Source organism: Marmota monax, unplaced genomic scaffold (genome assembly GCF_021218885.2).
Source record: "Marmota monax isolate L192 unplaced genomic scaffold, Marmota_monax_Labrador192_F-V1.1 WCK01_AAM20220418_F8-fsc00001, whole genome shotgun sequence".
Classification (NCBI taxonomy): domain Eukaryota; kingdom Metazoa; phylum Chordata; class Mammalia; order Rodentia; family Sciuridae; genus Marmota; species Marmota monax.
In genome coordinates, this window is record NW_026693777.1 from 14797704 (window position 1) to 14812282 (window position 14579).

The 14579-nt window shown below is 36.6% G+C and overlaps 1 protein-coding gene across 5 annotated transcripts in view; it reads right to left on the bottom strand.

Moving 5' to 3' along the window:
• Nucleotides 1–2083: 2083 nt before the first annotated feature.
• The window catches only part of Nin (ninein), a 100190-nt gene continuing 87694 nt past the window's right edge, over nt 2084–14579 (bottom strand). For 3 of the 5 annotated variants that reach the window (XM_046461167.2, XM_046461169.2, XM_046461171.2), the window contains 3 exons: nt 12571–12768; nt 8672–8785; nt 2084–6109 (listed from right to left, as the gene is read on the bottom strand). In XM_046461167.2, coding sequence (XP_046317123.1) covers nt 5900–6109; nt 8672–8785; nt 12571–12768 — 522 coding nt within the window. In that variant the 3' untranslated portion in view covers nt 2084–5899. Of the gene's footprint in view, nt 6110–8671; nt 8786–10238; nt 10805–12570; nt 12769–13960; nt 14022–14579 lie in introns of those variants that run through there. The other 2 variants (XM_046461170.2, XM_058584521.1) reach the window with 2 other exon arrangements.

A 14579-nucleotide genomic window follows, 5' to 3' on the forward strand; every position in this document is an offset into this window, starting at 1 on the left:
ATGAGGACAACCACTCCATTCACAATATCTTCCAAAAAAATAAAATACTTGGGAATCAACCTAACAAAAGAGGTGAAAGACTTATACAATGAAAACTACAGAACCCTAAAGAGAGAAATAGAAGAAGATCTTAGAAGATGGAAAAATATACCCTGTTCATGGATAGGCAGAACTAACATCATCAAAATGGCGATATTACCAAAAGTTCTCTATAGGTTTAATGCAATGCCAATCAAAATCCCAACGGCATTTCTTGTAGAAATAGAGAAAGCAATCATGAAATTCATATGGAAAAACAAAAAACCCAGAATAGCAAAAACAATGCTAAGCAGGAAGGGTGAATCAGGCGGTATAGCGATACCAGACTTCAAACTATACTACAGAGCAATAGTAACAAAAACAGCATGGTACTGGTACCAAAACAGGCGGGTGGACCAATGGTACAGAATAGAGGACACAGAAACCAATCCACAAAACTACAACTACCTTATATTTGATAAAGGGGCTAAAAGCATGCAATGGAGGAAGGATAGCATCTTCAACAAATGGTGCTGGGAAAACTGGAAATCCATATGCAACAAAATGAAACTGAATCCCTTTCTCTCGCCATGCACAAAAGTTAATTCAAAATGGATCAAGGAGCTTGATATCAAATCAGAGACACGCCGTCTGATAGAAGAAAAAGTTGGCTACGATCTACAGTCGGTGGGGTCGGGCTCCAAATTCCTCAATAGGACACCCATAGCACAAAAGTTAATAACTAGAATCAACAAATGGGACTTACTCAAACTAAAAAGTTTTTTCTCAGCAAAAGATACAATAAGAGAGGTAAATAGAGAGCCTACATCCTGGGAACAAATCTTTACTCCTCACACTTCAGATAGAGCCCTAATATCCAGAGTATACAAAGAACTCAAAAAATTAGACAATAAGAGAACAAACAACCCAATCAACAAATGGGCCAAGGACCTGAACAGACACTTCTCAGAGGAGGACATACAGTCAATCAACAAGTACATGAAAAAATGCTCACCATCTCTAGCAGTCAGAGAAATGCAAATCAAAACCACCCTAAGATACCATCTCACTCCAGTTAGATTGGCAGCCATTATGAAGTCAAACAACAACAAGTGCTGGCGAGGATGTGGGGAAAAGGGTACACTTGTACATTGCTGGTGGGACTGCAAATTGGTGCAGCCAATTTGGAAAGCAGTATGGAGATTTCTTGGAAAGCTGGGAATGGAGCCACCATTTGACCCAGCTATTCCCCTTCTCGGTCTATTCCCTAAAGACCTAAAAAGAGCATGCTACAGGGACACTGCTACATCGATGTTCATAGCAGCACAATTCACAATAGCTAGACTGTGGAACCAACCTAGATGCCCTTCAATGGATGAATGGATAAAAAAAATGTGGCATTTATACACAATGGAGTATTACTCTGCATTAAAAAATGACAAAATCATAGAATTTACAGGGAAATGGATGGCATTAGAGCAGATTATGCTAAGTGAAGCTAGCCAATCCCTAAAAAACAAATGCCAAATGTCTTCTTTGATATAAGGAGAGCAACTGAGAACAGAGTAGGGTCGAAGAGCAGGAGAAGAAGATTAACATTAAACAGGGATGAGAGGTGGGAGGGAAAGGGAGAGAGAAGGGAAAATGCATGGAAATGGAAGGAGACCCTCAGAGTTATACAAAAGTACATACAAGAGGAAGTGAGGGGAAGGGGAAAAATAATATAAGGGGGACAAACGAATGTCAGTAGAGGGAGCAGAGAGAGAAGAGGGGAGGGAGGGGAGGGGAGGGGAGGGGAGGGGAGGGGGATAGTAGAGGATAGGAAAGGCAGCAGAACACAACAGACACTAGTATGGCAATATGTAAATCAATGGATGTGTAACTGATGTGATTCTGCAATCTGTATATGGGGTAAAAATGGGAGCTCATAACCCACTTGAATCAAATTGTGAAATATGATATATCAAGAACTATGTAATGTTTTGAACAGCCAACAATAAAAAAAAAAAAAAAAAAAAAAAAAAAAAAAAAAAAAAAAAGTTCAGGGTAGATATAAAACAAGAAGTATATTTGTAAAATTATTTATTTACATTTTAAGCTCACATTAAAATCTTTCTAGGATAGAATGGCTAAGATGAAATATACAAAGCTGATATAAACACATACACTCATCTTTATTGGAAGAAAGTTCTATGGATTTTAGATGAATTCAGGTTTTATTTTACAAAACCAGTATTTTCTTAAACCATGCTGTGATAGTGTGTCTCCTCAATGAGAATAAATCAAATTTGTATCATTTAAAAAAGTTGAGAAACAAAAAGCTTTGACTTGTTGAATAGTTATCCATAAAAAATTATGCCATAAAACCAAAATTGTTTTACAGTGCTGAGATGTTTAAAGAGGTCCAAACAAGATATAATGAATATATTTTAAACATGAGTACTTTGGTTGTTAGGCTTTGACTTGGTTTGGGCATTACTTATATAATTACATTATTCAAATGAATCATTCATTACAGGTAATCCATTCAAAACATGACTTGCTTAATATTACAGTATTGCAAAGCACTTAGACTTGCCTTGATTTGGAATACCTTCAAAGATGTTGACAATAGCTGAATGTTTCCTTTTCTTCATTTAACAAAATAAAAAGAGAAATCACAAATTCATTTTCCATGTGTTAAAAAGCCTAAATCTGTCACAAAACCTTATTCATTTCATTAAAATTTTTCCCCTCAAAACAATACCTGTTCTAGGTACTGGTGCATTATTAAAATACTAGACCCGTAAGATCTCTTTCTATGCCTCAAAAGCCTATTATTTCATGATCTATTTGTGTAAAATGCACTGATGAATATATCAATAGTACACTGATACTTAAGGGATGGATTCATATTTAAAACAACTTTCAAAACCTAGATTTAGTAAGAGTCTTAGAAAAATAAATAAAACAAAATGCTGTGGTTGGTTCTACCCCTCTCCTCCACTTTTCTTCCTTCATAGATCTGAGCTTGGATTCAAACTTTTAAATAGCAGAAGAAAGGAAAATAGGATAATAAAGGCTTTACTACCCACAGTTTCCTTTTCTTATGTAATGTATTATCCCCAAGGTAAACTTGATTTTTCTTTAAAATGAAGATCTAGTCTTGTAAGACTATTTTAAATAACTGTACTTAGATAAAAATAAAGTTTAAAAACCAGTGCTTTTAATAAAAAAGCAGCTGAATGCCTATAAAATACATAACTTGTGATTATGAAGAGTGCCATTAAGAAGTCTAAAAGCAGATGGGCACAGTTGGTAACATCTGTAATGGCTTGAGAGGCAAGGAGGATCACACGTTTGAGGCCAGCCTCAGTAACTTAGCAAGACCCTAAGCAACTCAGTGAGACTCTTCTAAAAATAAAAAAAGCTGTGCATTAGCTGAGTAGTGAAGTGCCCCCTGGCTTAAATCCCAAGTTCCAAATAACAACAACAACAAATCTGTAAACAAAAGCTAAACATAATTTGAAGTTTACATTTAATCTCTTTGAAATTCGGTTTAAACTCTAAGTTATATCATAAATGATCTCTTAAAACTCCCACTCTAAACTTTCTCAAAAATAAACTGTCACAAAAATGTATAAATTTAAGGTATCCCTGATGTTTCTTATATTCATCATCTTTCCAATTTTGTAGTGGAAAAGCAGGAAATTAAGTTCCGATATGTGGCTAAATTTACTTGCATCTGATTTTGGATTAAGTATTATTTTGTATTTGTATTTTGGATAAAGGGATTCTATGTGCAGTCTAAAACTTTCCCCAAAGCCATATTTACATTAATCATACAACATTTTATATACACATAATACAAATTCATAGGAAACAAATTAACCTACACTTTTCATAATGTAAAAAATAAAAATAAAAAATACAAATGTGACCACATGCTAAGTTGACTGAGAAATATGCGTGGTGTCTGGTTCCAGTGGTTCCTTGGGTAACTTGAAGCATGTCACATAAACCCACTACAGATGCTTAGTTTATTGTTGACCTCAGCCTAGGCCAAACCACAGTTTTAAGTGAAAAGTTTTCTGTTAAAGCTAGTGCCATACAAGTACTTGAGTTTGCTGAGAATATCTGCACAGGACAGAAAAGATTTAGGGAAGGCATGATAGTAGATGGCAAATGTTTGGAAGCATATTATAGGGAAGGATTAAAATTCTTTTTCCAGGGGGAAATCAAAGCTTTCCAATAAGAGCTATGCAAATCCTGAAAGTTCTGCTTCACCAGTGTGGACTCCTAGTCCCGTGAGTAGCAGTGCCTTTTCAAGGGCCTGGTAGTGAGGACTCCTGGACTGACAAGTGGTTAGCCTGTTAGGATCTCTGAAGTTCCTTGATGGAAATTATTTTGTTGAGATTGATTTTCTGGCATTATATGACTTCTTAGGCAGCTGGCTTTATCTTGTGTTTCTGCCTATAAAGCAGTGTTTGATTTCTGTTATACTCTTTATAAATAGAAAGAACCTCCTGAAATACATCAAAGTAAAAATTTCTGATCTCATTACTCTCCCATGAAGACAAGTAGGTGGCTGTGATGAGCTTTAGTAGCATTCTGCACCTTGTAAGTCTTCCGCCATCCACTGGAGGAAGTAGGTTAGAAGCAAAGAATTAAACTGGAGGTGGTGGGGGTGTTATCCAGTTTAAAATGTTTACTGTTCCATGATTCCTGATCTTGAGAAAGAATGGGAAGTCCTGATGACATTCCTTTGCTTCAGATGGCATGCCAATACTTACCACAGTAAGGAATTCTTAGGATCAGATTTGAGGTATAGCAGAGTAAGAAGCATGGACAATTTTGACCTATATTTAATAAACAATAACAACTCTCCTATAAGTTGGAAAAAGTTTTTAACGCTAAAATCAAGGCCTTTTTCAAACACTTAAATGCACTAAAATGTACATGAAAACCCTATGGCTGGAAATATATAAGACAAATAAATAAGGTCACATGGTTTATACATCTCAAATTCTTAGAGAGGCCTGGCAGTAGTTCAGGAAGACAGTTTAAAGAAATGTTCCCTGAGTTCTTGAGGCAACCTCACAGATAAGTCCATGACCTCCAAGACTTTTGAGATAGGAAAACTCACATGGACCGCATATCCCTTCTCCAAGAGTGAGTGTGTAGTCCAAAGTGGTTTGTTCAGTGCTTTTCCTACAGTTCAAATGCTTTAAGAATGTGGCTTTATCCATTTTTTAGAAAATGAGGGACCAAATGAAACTTCTAAGAGGAGGAAGAAAAAGACTGTTTAAAGAAAAGTAAAGCTTCATCATTAGTTAAGAGTGCAGTTGAGTAAATCAGTTCTAAACCTCTCACATAGCAAGAGTAGTAATAGTAAGTGGAAGAAGGTAGAGCTCTATGGACTTGGGTTTTTCTGGTCTCAATTACTGAGCCCAGCCCTCCTATCAAAGAACCAAAACTATTAAAAGCAGAATGATTTTTCAGTATTTAAATGTGCAATACCTAAATTTGTTTTTAAATAAAGTCCCTAATAACCATTTTAGTAAGGTCTCAAACTTAAATATATGGAATTTATATGTATACATATTGGCATACAATGGTGCTTTAAAAACACATTGAAAACTGGGATTTAAAGTTTCTTAAATTGTTTTCATATATTAATTTTCTTGGTACCTACTAGAATACTTAAAAAATAAATTATTTGTAAGTGTTAAATTTTAACAGTCAAATTGTTACAATGAATAGACTCCAAAATTTAGGTTGGCTTAATTTTAAGCCATTGAAAGTTTTTTGTTTTTTTTTTTAAACAGGGTTAAGAGATACTACTGAAATGTTCCTTCTCTTTCAGTAAAGTGCACAAAAATGAGTGCATCCTTTGGTGTGGCTATGACCTCAAGGGAGGCATAGAAGTCAATGGTGCTGGTGTCAGGTTCCTGACTATATTACTGAGGCTGGCAATCTTCTCTTCTAGGAGGTAATTTTTCTTCTCTGCTGTTTTCTGTCGCTGTTCGGTCATTTCCAGAGCTTTCAGCAACTGGGCATTTTCAACATACAAATCCTTCACCATTGCATCGGCTTTAGTATTCTTGCAGAGCTAGAAACAGAATCAGAAACACTGTGACTCCATTTCTGTAATTAATCTTTTAAATTTAAGGAAAGATATCAGGATAGATGCATTATAAAGGCAAATCATGCCTACCAGTTACATTCTTATCTTTTACAGTACAGCTTTAACATCAGATTCAGCATCAGGGAAACAAGAACAAACCCACTTTTTCCAAGCTCTTTGCATGTTTGCAGAAGTTACTAATATATTTTTTTAAGAATTTTAATATTTATTTTTTAGTTTTCGGCGGACACAACATCTTTGTTTGTATGTGGTGCTGAGGATCGAACCCGGGCCGCACGAATGCCAGGCGAGCGCACTACCACTTGAGCCACATCCCCAGCCCAGAAGTTACTAATAGAAAGAATAGATTGCTGTTTGAAGGCTCCAAAATGAAAGACTTTATTTCCCACCTAAATAAACTAGATGTATTCCTTTATTTTTTTAAAACATCACAAATATTTTTGTAACTTTAATTTTTGAGGTGTAAGGAGTGAATTGTATTAAACTCCATTCTTAACAGTAGAGCCTGAAGCTTTCCATTCGTAACTACAACCTATTATTCATTTAAAAAACGAGCTCACAAATTACAACAAAGAGATGAGATGTGAGCAGTTGTTTTTCGTCAGCTTCTCCCTTTTTGCATGCGGCCTTGCCTAGAAGGTATATACTAATCCTTATGGTTAGAACATATCATCTAGGTTGGCGTGGGAAAACTTTTTAGCAGACATGGAATACTTTTATTCTTGCTCCTTTAATATCTTCAATCTCCTTTCCCATGTTAACTCTTCACTCGACTCCCAATTTCAAGCAGGGCATCTTAAAGAATAAATGTTTAAGGGAATAAAGACCAACTACAAAGTGGCTAAATTATTAGCATTTCAAAGGTCAATGATAATTTAGATGACTGGCAGGTATAACATACTAGCATTTTAGAACCTACTCTCTTTTGAAATACCACCTGTCTTCTTTCCTTTTTCCCTCCCTTCTTTCACTTAGGAAACAATACAATGGTTCCTCATGACCTACAGAATAAAATTCCCTTTTGGGATACCATGCAAGGCCCTCTCTTTCTGTCCTTTCCCGTCTTTTCTCCCAGGACAGTAGGAACTGGCAATATCCATGTATCTATAGATATCCACACCCCACATGGTGACCTAACTTCATGATGCTCTCATAGCCTAGAATGCCCTTCCCACAGTTATTCACTTGTTCAAATCTCACGCAACCCTCAAGATTTGATTTAAGAGACCTTCAGGAAGCTTTCTTTAAATCTCTGGGTTTTATCAAGTGTCTCTTCTCTTGTGTGCCATCTATTGAAACAGGGCTAACCCTATTTTATATATTTTTGAACCTATCATTTGATGGAATGCTTGGTACCTTGTAGGTGTGATAGAATTCACCTTCTATATGGGCAGGGATGTAATTTTGTTCACTGCTGCATCTCTAGTGCCCCATATAGGACATGGCCCAAAGTAACTATGTGTTGAACAAATGAGTACTTAAAGGATTGAATGGGAAAATGCTCACTGATAGGACTTTCTCTTTCTCCTCTGTTCATTAAGATATAGGGCAAGGAACATTCCTGTCTACACCTATTTCCAGACCCTCTCTTGGGGTTATCATTCTCAGGTTTTATTTATCTAGAAAAACAAGTTGGGCAATTTCCCTTGCCCCAGTCTGTCTCAATCTTGGTTTCCAGAGAAGCTGATAATACTTTCCTAGGAGGTGGTTCTCTTTGCATAGCTTTTTTTCTTGGGGAGGAATTTTGGGGATTGAACTCAGGGGCACTCGACTACTGAACCACATCCCCAGCCCCATTTTGTATTTTATTTAGAGACAGGGTCTCATTGAGTTGCTAAGTGCCTCGCTTCTACTGAGGTTGGCTTTGAACTCGTGATCCTCCTGCCTTAGCCTCCCAAGCTGCTGGGATTATAGGCGTTTGCCATGAGTTCCTAGTTCCCTCCTTGCCTCCTTGTGTAGCTCTTTGGAAGATGCACAACTAACCTCTAACCACTGAAGTCACTTCTGCCACCAGCAGGTGGAAAGGATAAGGCTTCTTAGTCGTCTGGCATTTGGGGTCCAGACTTTATACAAGGCACATCCTTTTAGGGCAATGAGATACTTTTTGAGCTTGCCATAGCTGTTGGAAACAGGAAAGCTAACTCTCCAGTCATTATCCACCAATATCATTTTTCTGTTTTGTTTAAATGGCATATTGCTTATGTTGGACAGAAAAAGATCTGTTAAGTATTCATTTTGAGCCACTGAACCTCATCAGGAATGCTTCAGATCCATGTTAACCACTGTTAGCAGATATTTATTTTTTAAACTTGGGGTGGACAAACATATACCTAGAAGAGTTTTGGAAAAATATAGAATATAGAATTTACCTTTTGAGGGCATGTGAGGGTGAGTGAATCCTAAGTTCTTCTAGACATCTATAGAATTTGCCTTTATTAGACAACACAAGTTAGCAAGTTAATGGCAAGAAAGGAATGTTAAAACTGGAATGTGGGGTGGGTGGAAGATGTGTCTGGGGAGGCTCACTTGTTCTTTGAGCTGATTCACTTTCTCTTGAAGAAGCCTTTTCACCAGTTTCAGTTTCTGTTCAACTTCTATCATTCGTTCCTCCATGACAGTTACCAGCTGTTCCTGGCTTCCCTGAAGGGAAGAAAAAAAGTATATCATCATTTGAAAATCATGCTACATCTAAAGCACTAGTTGTTTATTCTCCCCACAAGATGCCTGGAGGAAGTACAGCCAATGTTTTGCCTTTTAAACAGGAAGGATGGATTTCTGATGAAATGGGGGAGTTCTGAGCACTGCATTGATTGCACATGTCAGAAAAGTAGTCCTATCAGAGAAAGAATCAAAGAGAAAACAAAGAATCTTACCTGTGGTATACCATTGTCCCCTGATAAAAAGAAAAATTCTTAAAACCCATAGTTGAATATCTGTGTGCACTTCATATATAGTAAAATGGGTATCCAAAGTAAATTAAAAGAGGGTGATCAACTCCCATCCTGATTTGGGTATTTATAATACTGTGGGTCTCTCGACAACAAAACAAACACTGAGTTTATTCAGGGTTGCTTAATGTTTCCATTCAGCTTGCAACACACGTCTGTTTTTCTTCAGAAATAACTGATTACTTTTTTGAGGGTGTTAGGGTTTTTTCTTCATAGTAATCATATCTTCCTGCCAGTTTTTCTAGTCATCTGTTGACTTGTCAATGTGAAGCAAACATCTGGATTGGAGGATGGATTTATCATCAGAGTAAATTGAAAATTAAGAAGCCTCTCTCCACAGACAACTCCTAGATAAAGCCACTGGGCAGGAAGGGGCCCTAACTTTCTCCCTCTCCTCACACAACAGGGCTAGGTGTGTGGGTTTCTGGAAGCAGAGTGATGTAAACAGAGATTAGAGTCTGACTGATTGTCCCTCTCCTCAGCTGGCCTCCAACCCCTCAAAATTTCCAGAGAAGGAAGTTCACATTTCAAAAGGTGCTTCAAATCTTGTAGTTCAGGTGTTAATGGCTGATGGAACTTAAATATTCCTTTTTTTAAAAATTATTTTTTAAAGTATTGGGGATTGAACCTAGGGGTGCTGTACCACTGAGCTACATCCCCAACCCTTTATATTTTCTTTTGAGACAGGACCTCCCTAAGTTGCCCAGGTTGTCCTTGAACTTTCCACCTCCTGCTTCAGCCAGTTGCTGGGATTACAAGGGTGTGCCACGCCACACACTGGCTGCTCTTAAATATTCTTAAAAAGGCATACTTTAAAAAGTACTCAGAATGACCAAATGTGTTAAAGCCAAAGTTTGCTTGGATATTAAATAATTAGCATTTAATTATAAAAGAAATAATTAACTCATGTGACTAATTTGAAGATAAAAGTTGTAGGAGGCAAAAGTCTAATGCAAAAAACTGAATTTCAATAAATTGGGCCTTGAACATCTAGGCCTAACAACAACTTTTTAAAAGTTCTATTTATTTTAAAAGACATATGGCTTTTTAAAGTTCAAATACAAATAAAAATGTTTGATTTCCACTTGCATAAAAAAATCAAAATATAAAACCACAGTTACAGAAAATTCAAAGTATACAGAGTACAGCAAAAGAGTGGGGGAAAAGAGGAAAAACAAAGGCAGGCATATATTTAAAATTTATTTTATTGTTTCATCAAAATTTTCCTTTTTTTCTGGCAAAAAGTATTATACATCTTATACAAAACAGTATAAATAACCCTGATTCTCTTCAAATTCCATATATAAAAGTAGAACCTTTTGTTAAAAAATAATTACAACTTATGGAATGAGAAAATATATAGAATACATCCTTTCAAGAATCTTAAATCCACACTCTTTAAATGGTATAAATAAAATGATTTGTAACAAGCAGAAATTTGTGAATTTGATTCACAAGATCTGTCATTTCTACATAAATAAATAATACTGCAAAGGCTTAATAGTAAAAATCATAATAGAATAATTTTAAAGAGCACTTATGTCATGTCTCAGCTTATGCCTCTGTTAGTGTGGTTTATGTGTGTGTGTGGGTGTGTGCATTTGAGAGTCTGCCATAGTAACAAATGCCATCAATAGCAGCCCAGTTTTCACAGGTGCCCAATCCTTCTGTAGGAATCTGCATGCACTGCTCGCTGCTCCGGTAGCAAGGCCTAGAGAAAGAAGGCAAGTGGTATACTTCACCCTGATGTCAAGATTATGTATTTTTAGGGAGTCTAAATTCACACATTTATGATGCAATTTTTCAAAGCACACACATTAACACTACACTACATTACACACGCAAGCAAAGCAACACAAAGGCAGAAGACATTACATCACTCCACACAGACAACGTGCAGATTCCAATAATATTTTGTATTCTTAGAATTAGTGTCAGCTGGGCAATCAGAAATGGGAGAGTCTGAAGTGGTGATCTAGTCCGAGTAAGCACCCTTTGCTCTGGCTGGGTTTGTCTTTTTTTTTTGTATGAAAATTTTAAGTTTTGGTCTAATCCTGAAGCAAATGGAGTAAAAGGATGTTTTTAATTCTTAAATACGGGTGGGTGGGTGGGTTGGGAAGAGCATGCTTTGAAAATAGTGTTTATGGGAAGTCAATGAATAGAATCTTAGTCAAATCATTTAGTTTAGACAGTCCATTAGAAATGGAAGTTAAGGTTGTATGGTCAATGATATAATGAAGAGTTGAAGCATTGACCATTGCAATTTTAATTTGCAAATTTAATTTTAATACTGGGAAGTTGAAAGCACAAACTTCAAAGTTTTGTTAGGAAGAATAGGTAGCAGGAGTACCAAAAAAAAAAAAAAAATACTAACAAAGCCCAGATATATACTAGTAGTAGAGAAAAACAACTGTTCCTATGGATAATTACAGTGCTCACGTAACTTTGCCAAGCTACTCTGAAGGGATTAAGAAAGAGTTGGGGGTGCTGGGGATGTGGCTCAAGCGGTAGCGTGCTCGCCTGGCATGCGTGCGGCCCGGGGTTCGATCCTCAACACCACATACAAACAAAAGATGTTGTGTCCACCGAAAACTAAAAAATAAATATTAAAAAAATTCTCTCTCTCTTAAAAAAAAAAAAGAAAAAGAAAGAGTTGGGAAATTCCTTATCAAACGTTGTTGGAGAGGTAAGGTGTATAGAAACAGAAGTGCATCTAAAGCAGAAGGAATTTAGAATTCCACAAAAAAGTATTTGTTCTTTTTATTCCTAATTATGAATTAACTACATGGGCAAGACCAAAGAGTTATGAAACTTCTGAAAAAGGATGATTATGAATGAAGCACCAAAGAGAAATAACTGTTTGAAAACTTAGGTAATATAAGATGGTATTTGGTAGTGACCCAGAATAAGGCTAATTCAAAGCCAATGGGAAGATCTTTATTTTCCTAAAAATCATTTTTCAAACTAGATTATAAAACAATTGAGCTTAATGATCATATCCACTAAGAAATATGTCACCAACTACACTTTCTTCTACCTTAATTGTGAAACACTCCACCTGTAAATTCCATGGATGTTGGTGGGCCCCACCCATCTGGTGCAGTTAAGGATGTTTTGTTCCTAATGTAAATCCTAGAGCTGCACTTGCATTTTGTAGTATTTTTGACATGAGATGAGAATGATGGCCAATTGTACACTATGCTCAAGTGATTCTGATGCTTTGTCTTCTATTACAAGTGTGCAAAGGAGACCCAGAACATCTTAGAAGTGAAGAGCTGGAAAGTAGTGCTGCAAAAACAAAACAAAAACCAGCACTGCAGAACTCTGGATTTGTGATACAGGGAAGTTGTCACTCTCTGAGAGTAGATTTAGGTTTGTTGTCCCCACATTTGAATTGGTTTTATTTGAACTTTCAAATAAAAGTAAAATTAATTAGGCAATCTGAATTTACTACTAGAGGAAAAGAACGCTTCATACCTGTGGTGTGTTGGTTTCGGAGGTCCTGTTGTCAAGTTCCTCCTGTAGGTGCTCATTTCTCCTTTCTGCCTGTAGTAGCTGGTGTTGAAGCTGCAGAAAGTGCTCCCTGGGCACCATCAAACAGGCTTGCTGCTGGAGCAGCTGCAGATCCCAGTGAGGGGATGAGCTAAGCATCACAGTGGACCTCAGGTGCTGCATCTGAAGGACAAGGGCAAAAGCCTAGTCAGCAGCAGTGCCTTCTGTCACAGAGCTGCCCCTGAATGTGTCAAGCAATAGTGAAGCCTATAAATTTGCTAATGGCCCCACACCCACCCATAGCTTGGAAACAGGACAGCACATGAGCCCAAGAGAGATGTAAATGAGAAGAGCCATTTTGCTTAGGACATAATATAATCAAGAGCAGGCTTTCTCAAGATTATTAGACTTTAAAAAACAGCACTTCCTCATCTTGAGTGACTGTGGGAGTCTGGGGCACAATATATAGTATATCTGAATTCCATCTCATTTTTTCTTATGCTAGAATGTTTGATAACCCTCCTTTAAAAAAAAAAAAACTGAAGTTAGACTAGGGAAATAAGGGGAGTAAGTGATTATGTTTTAGGCTTGTGCTACTTTACTTACCATTGGTAAAGATTCTTATTTTCCAAACCCAAGTAAACAAATTTTTAAAGAATCTTTTCCTGAACTTAAAATTATTTTAACCCATCATTGGTTTGTCAATAGATAGTGAAACCCTTTAATAGCACAAGACAGGCAATTCTGGGGTATAAGGCCATATCCTAGAACATCTGGGAACTGGAGGACAAGACAATGAGGAAATGGTATGTCAACATGAGAATAAAATTTAAGGAAAGAAAAAGGGGGAGACTGCATTTTGGCCAATGGAGCACGCCACCTCACATCTGTCAACACACGCAACAGACACAGGGCTCAAGGGAAGGCATGCAACAGCATGAGAAGAAGCACCTCCAGGCTTGAGTGGGGGAAAAAGAACTTCTAAAACTCAAACACAATTAAATGCTATGATGAAACTTCAGAGCCACTATCCATTTCTTTAAATTTCTGAGGTGCACCATTACCCATTTTGAAATACTTCTAGTTGATTCAGAAAAGCTACCACTTTATTTTTGTGAATAAAAAATATGGAGAACTATGATCCCATGATTTTATACCCGTGGGATAATTTTCTTCATATAATGCTTTTAATACTGATGAAAATCCTGATGTAAATGCAGAAACGTATTCTAGAGTTAAAACAAAATAAAAATGAATACTGGCTCTTACCAGAAGTATTTATTCACTGGTATAGTCATCAGAAATGATTACAAGAACAAAGAGTTTAATGAGATGGCCCCATGCTATGAAAATTCATTGAAAGAGAATGTTCTACCTTCACACACTATCTCAGGCAGAGCACTGCACCCTTCTCTGCCACTTCCAACCACTGAGTTCTAGATACAGGTTAGCCATAGACAAAAACAAACAAAAGAAAATCACAGGAGTTAGAAAAAGAGGAAGAAAAGTAAGAGTTATAAAAGAGAAGGAACAGTATCATTTGGTTATGTTATATTCATGAATAAGAGCATATGAAGAGCTAACATTTACATTTTTCTATACATAAATTTAATAAACATTAAAATGTCTTAATAGCTTTACTTTTGCAACTGCATCCTCATTGTTATAATTTGGTTGATTTTGTGTGTGTGAGAGAGAGAGAGGAGAGAGAGACCATGGGGTATTCATCCCACTATAATTATTTAAAAAATTCCAGGTCTAGTATGGAATGGATCTGATGTTAAAACCCTTGCCACTGGAGATGCAGAATTTATTTATTAAATATTTTTTTTAGTTGTCAATGGAACTATATTTTATTTATTTATATGTGGTGCTGAGAATCGAACCTAGTGCCTTGCACATGCTAGGCAGGCACTTTACCACTGAGCCACCACTCCAGCCCTAGAATTTAAACTAAAACATTTTGTTCCACTGTCTAACTTGTTGGCTCTTAC